This window comes from Phoenix dactylifera, chromosome 1 (assembly GCF_009389715.1).
Source record: "Phoenix dactylifera cultivar Barhee BC4 chromosome 1, palm_55x_up_171113_PBpolish2nd_filt_p, whole genome shotgun sequence".
Taxonomy (NCBI): Eukaryota; Viridiplantae; Streptophyta; class Magnoliopsida; order Arecales; family Arecaceae; genus Phoenix; species Phoenix dactylifera.
In genome coordinates, this window is record NC_052392.1 from 14831443 (window position 1) to 14845263 (window position 13821).

The 13821-nt window shown below is 37.0% G+C and overlaps 1 protein-coding gene across 1 annotated transcript; it reads right to left on the reverse strand.

The window, feature by feature from the left end:
• LOC103712762 (serine/threonine-protein phosphatase 2A 65 kDa regulatory subunit A beta isoform) lies at nt 1-13821 on the reverse strand. Its single transcript, XM_008799383.4, has 13 exons — nt 13668-13821; nt 12077-12492; nt 11074-11320; nt 7891-8003; nt 7559-7638; nt 7151-7292; nt 6941-7021; nt 5480-5584; nt 3539-3721; nt 2876-2968; nt 711-850; nt 542-608; nt 1-440 (listed from the first exon to the last, which is right to left on the reverse strand). The coding sequence occupies exons 2-13, from the start codon at nt 12467-12469 to the stop codon at nt 321-323; spliced, it is 1764 nt and encodes a 587-aa protein (XP_008797605.2). The 5' UTR covers nt 12470-12492; nt 13668-13821; the 3' UTR covers nt 1-320.

The following is a 13821-nucleotide window of genomic DNA, read 5'->3' on the forward strand; positions in this document are numbered from 1 at the left end:
ACAGTGCAAAGTCCCATCCTAAGCAGGGATCCATCTAAAATTTAAAACTTTACCAGCACTCATGATAATTTTGTTGTACTTCAGCTAAAACCCAAAAACCTAGTAAAATCACAATAATTCAAATTTAAAAATCAAAAAGAAACTTTTGCCAACCTAGAACATCTTCATTTCTAACAAATTAACATACAAAAGCTAGTGTTCTTTCATCACTGAATTAAAGATCCCAGACAGATTCAGCAGGAAGGCACAGAGCATGTCTTGGATGAAAAATGGAAATTAGAAGAACCAAATGGTAGAGATCAAACCACTAGAACACCATCCTAGCTTGGCATCATGACTTGGTCGCATGCTTGTAGTGCTTGGCTGGCAAAGTACCTGACATCCACATCTGGATCCTCGCTGAGCTCAACAAGACAAGGACGAATCGTGCCTTCCACCACCTGTGAGGTAGAATTTTGAGCACGACCAAGATCAATCGAAATACCATGATGGCAGCAAGATATAAGATGCAGAGCATCATTGTGCAAATTATCCTACTTACTGATTGGCCAAGAGTGGGTACGAGCGACTGTAGAACCTTTGCCACATTGAATTTGATGTTGGGTACCCTAGCAGAATAGGAAAATTTTCAGTGAGATGTTCAACTGGCTGTATGGTATAGATCTAGGGAAAGAAACTGGTGTTAGCTCAACAAATGGTTCAGAATTCACCTGTCCTTTGAGGAAGCAATCACCACAGGCAACAGCTTTTGGCATGTAATATCAGCACCCATGACAGGGGCTAGTAGAGAAACTGCATGCAGGATCGTCATACGGTACAAGTAATGTGGATTATTGATTTTGTCAAGCACCTACATAAGAAATTCTCTTGATCAGTCTTGAAAATACAAAGCTGTTAGTTTAAACCACAATCAGTTTTTATTTCCCTGTTCTTTAAATAGTAATTTAACTTGACTGTTGTCCATTTGTATGAGCCAAGACAAAATAAGAAAGACATGCCATACGGAGTGGCTAGCGAACAGCATGACATTTACAACATTACCAAGATGTGCCTTTATAAGTTTTCAATCACTTTCTTTGTTCCTCCCTTAAATTTCTCTCCACGTTAAGACTTCCATATCAGCTTTACATATAATCATTATTGTCTACCTTGTGATCCACAAAGAGAAATTCGTGAATCTTGCTACCTCATGAGATCCCATCCGAGTTCTCAAAGATATTTCCTCTATATTAATCTCTTCTTGTGTTTCTATAACAGCATGCATTTTCCACTATGACATAGACATTACATTTATAACATCCAAGGGCCATGAGCCAATCACAAAAACCATAATATCAAAAACTAGCAAAAATTTTTAAAAAATAATCATTACACAAGCCACCACAAAAATGAAAATCGCATGAACCAAGCAAATGGACAAATCATCTATGGATCAGATATGCATCTCATCATTAGGACTTAGGACATTCCCATGAGAAAAGGGAAAAAAATCACAAGCAGCTCACAACTTGATTAATTTGGATTTATCCATTTCACACGAGGCTACCCTAGATATATATGTGGCAGGCCTAGGCTCTTCTTTTTTTCTGGTCTGAACCTCTATCATATTGTAAAATAATATAGCATAAACATTTACATATGAAGAGAAACCTTGTTTGTTTCTCTCTCTACTGGAGCCTTGATAAACTTTCCAGTGGAAAAATACAATGTCAGTTATGCTGACATGGTGTTGGAAAATAATTGAAGCATCCTTGATTCACAAAGCCAACCCAGATTAACAATGGAAAGAATTCTCATAGCCAAACGGTTTAATACCTTTAACTCATTTGATAATTAAATGTAGACTAAACAAGCAAAGAATTTCAAGCTCAAATAACCAATTCAAATCTTTAAAAGGAAAATATATATAGATATCAATGTGATAGTACTTATTTTATGAGATCAAGAACAAAAGGGATGGCACAACCCATGAAACAATTCCAAGAAAGTTTAGTTACCTAACTTTTGATAAAAGGGAAATAGAAAATCTGCATCAATTTTTTATTGTATGTTTCCGCCTCTTGTAGGCCCCATATGGCTAGTATTCTCCAAATTATTGAAATGCTAGAATCCTCCTCACTTTTTTCTTAGGCATATTCTCCAAATTATTTCTGAGTGATCAAACTGAGAATCGTTCAATGATTCATGATTCAGAAATCTCATGACTTATGCATGAACTATTAATGACTTTTGCAAGAAACGTATACGACTTATTAAAAAACTCATGGATTACAATTTGGTACCCTATATATTGTTGGTCGCTGAGGTGTTGTTTTTTGTTTGTAGCTTTTTTCCCTTTTCTAGAGACTATTTTCCCATAAAGATACATATACATGTAGGTTGTATATAATTTTTCTTTTTAACATTTTTTCAAATTCTAGTTGTCCACTTTGTCCACCCCAAATGCTAGGTGAATCCTCTGCATTTATCTTCTGCAATATAATCTTCTCTCTAGCAGTATTCTTCCCAAACAAAATTGTGATTTTACATACAATTGTAATTTTCAGCTTAAATAGCCCGGATGGAAGTACTCATAGATTTCAAAGGTATCCATTTACTATTCTTTAGATAATAAAACCTATTTGTAACCAAAGCAGTCCATAAATTTCAGTGGCAGGAACTGCTGCAAGCGTTGTGCCATATTTGATGCCAGTGGCTAATTGAATAAACTTCCAGATGAGTTGAATAAACTCAAATTTCAAGTTTTTTCAGCATCACCATGTTACTGAATGCTGCCACCCTAATATACAGCAAATCCATCAGGATAAAGAAGGAAACAGATACTGATGCTTCATGCAAAAGGATATGCTATTACAACTGAACCATAAAAGCCAACCTGTGGAATTATGTGCTGCATAGCCCATTCTGGGCCAAATTCTTCTGCAAGACGCTTCAAGTTATTAGCAGCTGCATCTCTAATTGAGAAAACCTGCGAAATAATTAAGCCTTTTGGTCAATTTATTGACATTTTTGGCATTGACAGTTTTGCTTAAGAAATGTCTTATTAGCAGCCTAAATAGAAAAAGAAAACAGATGGATAGGCTGGATTTACTCGCAAGGGCCACAAGATTGCAAATAATCTCGTATATTATATTAAGCTATGCAACGTGACAAAAATGAAAATAATCTCTGTCAAGAAAACACAAGCCCAATATTCTTTTATTCACAACTACCTAGTGCATACCCACAAGCCATGCAGATGGATGAATTAACTTTTAAAAGGTCTATGATAATTTATTGCAACCATTTGAAGCATAACAGCTTCAATTATTTGTTCATGAATAGAGGTGTGCCTGTAGTTTCAATTACATGGTTAATCAACCCCTATCAATACTGTCAAGCATATATCACTATAAGGATAAAAGAAAACAAAATTGACACTGCAAATGAGTAATCACCAAAGCAAGATGATGTTAGAGTCAATATTAAAAAGAATGCTGAAAATAGTTCAAAGATAAATTATCTTAGTCATATATATTATGACAAGAAATTATTTTACCTTATCTTCCAACCACTGCATGCATAGAGCACCAAGTTTATCATCAAAAAATCCAACACCTAATTGGCTTGCCAACAAAGGAATGTACTCAATTATGGCTAGCCGAACCCGCCAGTGTCTATCCTCTGCAAGCTCCACAATGGCTGGCAGTAGTGATTGGGACAAGAGATCAATTCCAATAACCTGCATGGGCATTTGTATTTTAGCTAAAACACAAACAATTTATTTTTCAAAAACAACAAAAGCTTATGCAATAACTATGTTTTGTAACCCAACTAGAAAATACCATTCATCAAAGATAGATACTGTTATCTCATGAAAGCTGACTAGATTACAATAATTGCATCATCTAAGTATATGTAGCATCGAAAGCACCAATATAGATAACTGAAGGGGAGAATACAGCAAGAAAACAAACTACGACAGCAAAGATTAGAACTTTCAATCACATGTCAAATAAAGGGAGAGCTTGCTCTGCATCTTCCATTAAGTGAAAGAAAAATTTCTCACTAAAGTTGGATAAGTATAACTTATGCAGTTAAACTATCAGTATTGTCTACTTAATCCATGCGATGAACATTAGTAATGCGCTTGTTCTGCCTCTTCCATATGTAACAAGTAGGCTGCAGAAGGAAAGAACAACTAGAATCACTTTGAGTGCTTTACATTATTTCACTAATTCATCTACTAGTGCATTTTATGTTCGTGTAATTTAGCTCTGGTACTATCAGGTTGGCTTGAACCAGAAACAGGAATCCGAAAATAAGCTGAATTTGTACTTTTGCTTTAGTATCAAACAATGCATTAAAAAGTGAACGGCGGACATGTAGCAGCTAGGAGGTTTCATAGCAGATAGCGGATTAGCGGGCTCTATAGCAGGCATTATGAACCCAAAGCAGGCTGTGAAAACATATCCATGTTTTTCTTACTAAGTATCAAAATCAATACTTTACATCAAGTTCATGCAAAAAATTAGAAATGAAGGACAATACTATAAAACATTATCGACCTAACATCATAATACCATATCCACGTCATATAATGCAAAGCTCCACAATCTAATAACAAATATCACCCTCTACCAAAAATAATAACATCATTCATAAAATAAAGTTGTCCATGATCATATAACATCGACCATAAAAAAAAGATCTCCGGGGGGCAAGGTGATGCATTGGCTATTGAGTGTTGGTGAGGGAGCTCCAGCTTTGGAGCATTAGTGGTGCAGTGATGAGAGGGATGCCTACATTCTTTCCTACCCTCCATTCTTCTCTTCTATTCTTTCCCACTCTCCATTCAACTAGGGCACCAAATAAGTGAACTGACCCTTCTTTTAATCCAATTAAAGCTTAAATGCTGAACCAGTGCAATTAGAACTGGTCCAGTCCGCTATGAAACATATTGCCCCCTATAAATCAATAAAGTAGTGGCTGCTGTACGCTATAAGTCCTAGGAGGGGCCATTGCTTGGTGCAATAATAAAGGCTTGTGCTAACAAGCGCAATGGACAGGTTCAAGTCCTGGGACAGCAACTTTGTGCAAAAAAATGCCAAAGGTTAGGCCTACCCAATTTGCCTCTCCCAAGACCCTGGATTGCTAAGACCATAACTGGGTAATGGAAGCTAGCTGCCATCATAGTTGCTTTTCTCCTGCTATATCAGGCGCTATAGGCCCAAGCACCACATGAGGCTGCCATGGCGCATAGCAAAGCTGTTTAGGTTTGAAACCGCTATAATGGCTGCTATAGTGGCCACCATGGCTGAATTTAAAACAATGGTACAAACAATCGATGCCTTCTTAAATCTATGTATAACCATGCAATAAAGAAAGAAAACAAAAGCCTTTAAGAATGCAGCAAGACATTCATGCAACACTAAAAATCAACAAGAGACAACCATATGAAAATATCCATTGCGATAAAGCCATTAAAAGATATGCTCACCTGATTAACTTGATCAAGCTTGCTAATTATATTGAGTCGGACATCAGGAAATTCATCCTTCAGCAGAGAAAGAAAGATTGGAAGAAGTTGTTCAATAGTAGCATCCTACATAAAACACCAAAATTGGTGAAATCTCTATTTAAGATAAAATGGATGTAAAGGTGACAAGCATGTTAGGTAACCGAAACAATAACATGGTGTTCTAGAGACATGTATCAGAATTTGGGAGCCATCTACTAATTTGTATAGTTAACCTTAAGTGGCTAACCTTAAAGTTCCTACCAGAGAATACGCTTTAACACAGACCATGCATTAGTTAAGCCACAAAGGCACAAACACAAGCAACTAGCTCATTGCATCTAGCAAACTGAAAGAAAAACATAGAAAACAAAGGCATAAAGATATGAGAACAGGCATTTCCAAAATCAATTGGACAACAAATTCTCCAAACTTCTGAACAGAAAAAAAATAATAATATAAACAGACAATGATTATATAGGTTAAAACTGAGTCTAAATATGTAAACCATCTAAAGATTTTGTTACACGAACAAATTTAAGATAACTACACTAGCAAACCTTTACTCTGAAATAACAGACCCACCCCACCCCACCCCCAAAAAAAGGAATGCAACATGATGGATGATTATCATCAATAATTGAAGCAGTACACAATTCTAATCCTAGTTGCAAAATGTTGACAACAAATATTCACAACACCAAAAACACGTGAAAAACGAAAAAACAAAAAAAAAATGGATATTTTGCTTATTGTGTGATAGCATGATATAAAAAGACACTATTCAAACCAATTAAAATAATGACACTAAATCATATCAAATGTGAATCAAGCACAGGTGAGACATACAAAGTCTATCAATAATTCTGGGGATAGATTTCACACGATCACCAGGCATCATGATCAAATATAAAATAGAGATAAAGCATGAGGCACCTAAGCTTTCACCATCAGATGCACTTGCATTTCCCATTCACATGGACAACGGCCACTAAGCTGAGACCAGCAGTGGATATGTCACTAGCAAACAATTCAAGAACTGTTCACCATTTAAGCTACCACAGGACATAGCTTACCATGCATTACTGGAGTTAATTGTCACAAATGACTATATATCAGAATTAGAAACCAAAAGCATGAAAACCAGCTAATATTTTTTCAATATATATATATATATAAGAAGAGCAAAAGTTTCAAATAACAATCCAAATTAGGTTCTAGATGATCAAAAATTGAAAAGCAAAGAAGTAAAGGTAGCTAGAAAACAGATTCGATAAACATTACACCATAAATAATTTGTATTTCAAAGAATGCAACAGATGAGCCCACATCATTATACATATATATGCATAAGCTACACGAATTTGTGTAAATTTGCTTATATGATTGTTCGGTTCACACCTCACAGAAGAACCTTGTTTATGCTTGCAATGCTATTCATACCTTTCCCAGTACTGGTGCCATACCCATGATTACCGAAGCCAAAGCTGAACGAACATGCTGTGAAGAATCTGATGACAATTCCTGGAGATGATAACATTGTATGCGAACAAGATCACAAAAGGAATAGAAGGAATAAAAAGGAAAGTGCAAGTTCCATGTTCTAACCACTATATCACTAGGACTGTATTAAATTCTCTACAAAATAAATACCTTTACACAAGGAAGGATATGCTGGATTGCAAGTTGAGGGCTCAAGATCCGGCAGAACTTTGTCACCTTCCCTGCAGCTGCTATGCGTACTTCAGCCTCATTATCACGAAGAAGCCTAACATATGCTGGCACCAAATCCGCCCTAAAGCAACACAGAGGTCAAAAAGGATGAGATATCTCGCAAAGTTCATATATGGCCACAACAATACGGAAAAGAAAAGTACCAAGTTACTCGACTTTAATATAACCACATATATTTTTGTTTGCAAGAATGTAAACATTCTATAGCCTAATCGAAAAACTAAGATAATAGCATAAAATCAGGACCCAAACTGCAAAACAAACTAAGATAAGGATAAGCTATTGGATGCAATATAGCAGTAATATCAGAACTTGTAAGTGTATTACCTGGTAGGTTCTGGGCCAACAGCTTCACAAAGCTCATACAACTGATTTGCAACCATATAGCGGACACGCCAGGACTTATCCTATTCAAGAAGTTTACATAAATGCACTTCATACCATGAAATAAACCACATCTGATATGACAATCTTCTAGCAACATCTAAATGTGCACCCTATAAATATGAAGTAGATGCGAACAGTAATTTTGCAGGCCAATGAGAGAAGCATATGCTGTTGGTGCAAACATGTACCCAAGCTGCAGAATATATTTGCCTCATACAATCAAGGAAAAACAGCATATATTAAGCAGAAAGCATAGCATATGTCAGGGATACCTGTGAAAAATTAACAATGACCGGAAGGATATGAGCTACACAGTCCTGGGGTTCCAACAACTTCCCAAGTGCGGCACAGCCCTCAACAGCCAGCAAGCGCACAGAATCTTGATCTGAAACAGAGAAGTTTGACACATATTTATACTTAGCAGTATAGTAAAGACAATTGAAGTTGAAAAAGAAAAGAGTAAACATAATTAAATGGGGAAATACACCAAGCTAGAATATTGGGATACAAGTGTGAGAACATGTAAACCAGAAAGCATCCAGAAGACATGTAAATAACGAGAATCGCTTACAACTATCGTCTAGAACAATAAGCATCATCACTACAACCATGCAATGCTACATGAAAGCCATCAGCAAATATACTGAATAAAGCACATGAAAAACCATAAATAATACTCAGTTGATCTGGATGCAAACATTCAAGCTTCACCACCAATTTCAGCCACAACTGATGGTTGAGAGCAAGAAGATCGTTAATTCTTCTTCAAGGTGTTGTTTGGTATTTGTTCCATCCAAGGTTAGTTGTCTCGACCCGAACCACTCGGTTCGGAGTGTACCAACCTGTTTCGGGCCAAAATAAAAAAGTCAATATGCAAGTTCAATTCCGAACATGCCTCGAACCGGCTTGCACCAACCTGAACCAAGCACAACTGTCCAGTTTTGCTTGGTTAAAGATGATTCAAGCGGTCTACTGCCTTTATAAACCCCCCTGACCCAACCCTGAGTCGCCTTGCCTCTCAATCACTCTCTCCCTCCCTCTTGTGTTTGGCCAGGGTCAAGGTTTCAACACCACCACCCATACCAGTCGCTGCCACCACCTCCGACAAACACCACAGGTACACACTTCGCCCTCTCTCTCTTCCCTCTCTCACAATCCCTCTCTCCGAAAAACGATGACCTCAACAGCTTCGCCCCCTTTCTCTCACTCAATCTCGCTCTCTCTCCCGAAGATAACAACGACCTCGGCAACTTCGCCCCCTCTCTCCCTCTTTCTCCTCTCTCTCTTTTGAAGATGACGAACCCTGGTGGCTTCAGCCCCCCTCTCTCTCTCTTCTCTCTCTCTCTCTCTCTCTCTCTCTCTCTCTCTCTCTCTCTCTTCCTCGCTATCCCTCCCTTGGTTCTAATACGCCTTAGGTCCATACGATACATACCAGTACCTTATCAAATCGATTGTCGACTGCTTCAACCCCCATACCAGTTCTACGAACCTTGGTTCCATCTATAGTCAAAATATGGACTTCTTTGTTATTTAAGCAATAATATATCAGGCCTGATCTAGAAGAATGGTTTGTTCCCTCTACAAGCAAAATTTAATTGCCAAAACTGAGAGCTGGTTTATGTGTGAGTGCAAGGAAGCAAATACATTAGAAATACTTTTATAAGTAACAACTTAGGAAGTGGGCATGGTTTCAAGATGCCTGGAATATTCCAAGAGGGGTGCATTATCGTAGTTAGAAGATTGTGGCTACTAAGAGCCAAATTTTCTTACTTTTTCTTACTTTAGTAGTAATATATCAAGCCTGAAGGATCCCAGCACCCTACAATCCTGTGGCCTTAAAAATGTGTAATTAATGAAACCTCGTAGTCGTATGTGATTTTGTCAAACTTCAAGATGAATATAAACATTTGGTGTAAAAGCAAGTCTGATGAATGCTTAATACATCAGTGATTCAAATCTGTTAGTTCATAATTTAATGATTAGTAAATTAATAATTTATACCTTTTATAGCCATTCCTTTACTTGCTGAACATGAATTCATACTTTAGAAGAATAATATTTGATATTGATGCATTAAGTATTAGTGATTTGAATGTCCTTCAGTCATTCTTGATGATTGCTAACCAGTCATTATTTTAACAATACCATATTTTTTTGAATGGAAGTTGAGATGGTAAACTAATTATTAGACACCATAATCTTTATGTGTCACAAAGACTCCTCATCTAGTGCCACTTTCATGTCCGTTATATTGTCAGCAAACAATATATTATAATCTAGAAGGATACCTAATATTTTTTTCTGATTTTATCTTAGCTTTTTGTATAGTACTTTCTTCTAGAAAATGCTTAATTTTCAAAAAAACTTGAATGTGATAACTGTTAAAACTAGTCAAGCAAGCAATATATTAAGTCATAAAAAAATAATTCATATGTCTGACTCATCTTTGAATATTTTACTTTTCTTATTCTTTTTTTTCCATGCCCTTGGATTTTCAAATTCTTTTCAATAACTTTAAAATGACACCAGCACTGAAACTGTTGACACAGTTCAGTATATGGGTTTGGACTAACACCACACTGAGTTAGCAAACGACAACATATGTGCATGTCATTATTCATAGCAGCTTACATACACAAACATAGACAAAAGAGTTGCATATATACAGATGGGTGTGCTGTTGCATGGACAGCTAGATTAGGTTATTGCTGTGTTTTATTTTTTTAATAGTGTTTTTGTGAATGCACCCACTTTGCAATGAGAGAGAGAGAGACAGAGAGTACACAACTTTAAAATGAGAAAGACAAAAATAAAGAGTCAGAAGTTGAGACAAACACCCAATACAACCCTAGTATTGGCATTATAACTGCAGGCATACATGTCTGTTTTCATAATGCATAACCTTAGTAGTCTACTACCTAGGGTAATGCACTTGCTTCATAATCTCCCTGGTAGCTCAAACCCACACCCACTTCCTAAGGACTTCCTTAAAAAGTCTTTCTAAAAAATTTGCTTCCCCGCACCCTCAACTACATCAGCACCTGCTCCTGAGTTTCACATCTAACAACATGAGGTGCTCTAAAACCATTATACAACCATTATAATAGGCCTTTATAACATAATAGTCACCATTATTTAAACAAAGTGTTAAAATAATTCTACGCTCCCCACAATTGCCATTTATAATCGTTGTCCATTGATCATCAAGAAATAAAGAATTCCAGATCTCAAAATGTAGATAGAAGGCTGACAAATATAAGCATCAGTACTAGGTAGGTCAGCGAAAAAATGTTAAAGTCACAGGACTCATTAACATGTTTCCATAACTTAAAGAGAAATTGATAAACAGTTCGGAAAAATACAAACAATCAGTATAGCAATACATGTCACAAAAAGGAAATAATCCTAACTACTAGCAGATGATAAATTAATAAAACGTATAAACCAAACAGTACCATCTTGTGTTAGATCCTCAAATATTGACATGATTTCAATCTTCAGATGGTTCGATTCAACTGTAGCTGCAAATTTTCCTAGGTTTGTTGCAGCAGCTCTTCTCACCATAGGCATGTCGTCCTGGCACAACTGGCCATAGATGGACCTTAATTCTGCCTTTAAGTGATCTGGTGCGCTTGCATAGGCAATATGAAACAGACCACAAGAGGAAACTCGAGCTGTAAACCACTCGCCTGCTGCTAGCCTCTGAAGCACATGAGAAAATGAACGAGTCAGGAAATTAACTGAACACGATGACATTTCAAATTAGAGTAAGTGGATTTTATACATGAAGGCAAGAGCACTGAAAGCAAAGATAGAATTAATATGAGAACAGTTAAATTTCAATTGATTCAAGCTTTTGGGCAACATGAAAGCTCTATAATGAAGTTAGTCTTAAAAGAAAATTTTAAAAAGCACTCTTCTTTTCCTTCTATATATGATTGTCGTGATGGGTATGAAAATTCACATAAGGCAGTACGACAAACCAGAATAATAGGTATTCTTCAATCTCAAATTTTTTATAAGATCTATGTTTTACCACAACACATGCAAAATTTTGGCATGCATAGAGTCCCCCAATCTGAGAAGACACAATTGCTCCATAAAATACATCAATTTCAGCACATAAGTGTCCATCATGGCAAACTGCTATGCCGGCAATATGTAAAATTTCTGCCAGAGAGCCCCCCAAACAAGATGATGAATGTCCTCAAGAATAATGTGGTTTTTCCTTTAACATAATCCATGAGAAAAGAACAAGCAAAACGAGAAGCTGGGAAAAATAGCCCTAGAATAATGGAGAATGAGTCCGTCCCTGCATATCCATGAATATCAGAATTCTGCTTGCGAAGTGAACATAAACAACACATGCATCAAACTCAAAAGGAAGAATAACAAGCAGGTACCAACCAAACAACAAAGGGTAATAAGTCCAACCATCATTTGAGTAAGTTGTCTTACCTTTACCAAAGGAACAAACGAGTCTACTAAATCATTTTCCTTCATCTGTGCTCCAATTCGGCACAGTGATTCGACAGCCTTGTCTCTAACACAAGTTTCCTCCACAGTGCACAATGTTTCCAAAGGTGGAAGTAGAACATGTGCATATTCCACCCCTCCAACATATGGAATAAATACACCCAACTCTTCAGCCATTGCGAGGAGTACCTCATCATCATCATCATTGTTTTCACTAAGAAAAGGGATTAGTTCTTTTCTGGTCCTTTCTTCACCAAGTGCCCGTGCAATTGTAGAAAGCCTGCGAATAGAATTTAGTCGCAGCTGAATGTCTTCATTTTTCAGCTCATCTATCAGTATTGCAATTGGATAGAGTGGTTCATCAATCATAGCCATCGGATCTCACAGTTCCCTTACACCTGCAAGATTAAAGAACATGAAGAAAGATATCTACAAATAAGTTGTGAGATAATTGGCAATATGTGAACTCACGTAATGTACCACAATCATTCTCACATCACAAGAATGTATATACAAAGCAGTTAGGTTAGCATTTACAAGTCAACACCCATTCTACGTTTGAAGTAACACTTAACACTTTTCACACAGTCCAACTATACCAAGTAAATATCACTAATATCTTAAGATGGACAAAGAATATCACAGTTCAAAGAATGCAACAATCGAAAAAGCACAATCGTGTTGCAGTATTATTCAATAACATTCAGTTCAGCCCCTTTATCATAAAAACATAATTTATACACTTGGAGAAAAGAATATGAAGCAAGAAGCTCACTGCACCTCGAGCAAGTGATGGCCAAAGAATATATTTTTAAGGAAAACTCATGGAATTTTTCCTGCATTAAACAAAATTGTTTGCTCTCTGCACAAGCAGATAAAAGGTCAATAAGAGTTCTATCTGGTTCCAACTTGCAAAAAGGTACCCCTCAAAAGAATTTAAAGCAATTTTAGCAAGTCATTCAGTTGACGAGCAGGCATTCTCGAATTCAAAGAAAAAAAAAACATCTTTGTTCAAGAATTCAACCAAAATCCCTTTCTGCAGCGATCAAATCACCAGCCTCAGAGATATCAATGAGCATAATGTTCGGTGAACCAATATCCAGACCAAGAATCGGTATATCTACCAAAATATGGATCATTCTATCATCAATTAATCCAACAATATTCAAGATTGACTAGATTTATGCATCAAGGAGAGCAAATTTTCCGGATCTAGGTCAGCAACCCGCTTCCTAACCACTAGTACCTTTTATTCCATAGCCCGTAATTAAGAAGCATCCATTTTGAATAATTTACATAAACAAAGGGCAACAATATAGAAGAACTCCAGTACGCAGCACAAAAACCCTAAATCCTCGACCGATCCCGAAACGGGTAATCAAGAAAGAAAGGAAAAAAAAGAAAAAAAGAAAGAAAGAAAAATTCAAAAAAGTTTCGCAAGAGACAGGTCGCCGGCCTCGACGAATGGATTCTCGCATCAATCGATGGCAAAGCGAAAGAAAAGATGAAAAGATGGAATTGCCGCAGACGAGAAAGAAAGAGGGAGATCGAGAGAGCGAGGGATAGATCGTACCGAGGAAAGAGAAGCACTGCGACCTCGTCGGACGGCGGCGATGGAGGAGGAGCTCCTGGTGGCAGACGCGGAGCGAGCGAGAGAGAGAGAGAGAATGAAAAAGAGTTACCCCTCCCTGATTTCCTCTGCTTTAAGGCCGAAGGGGTCGTGACTC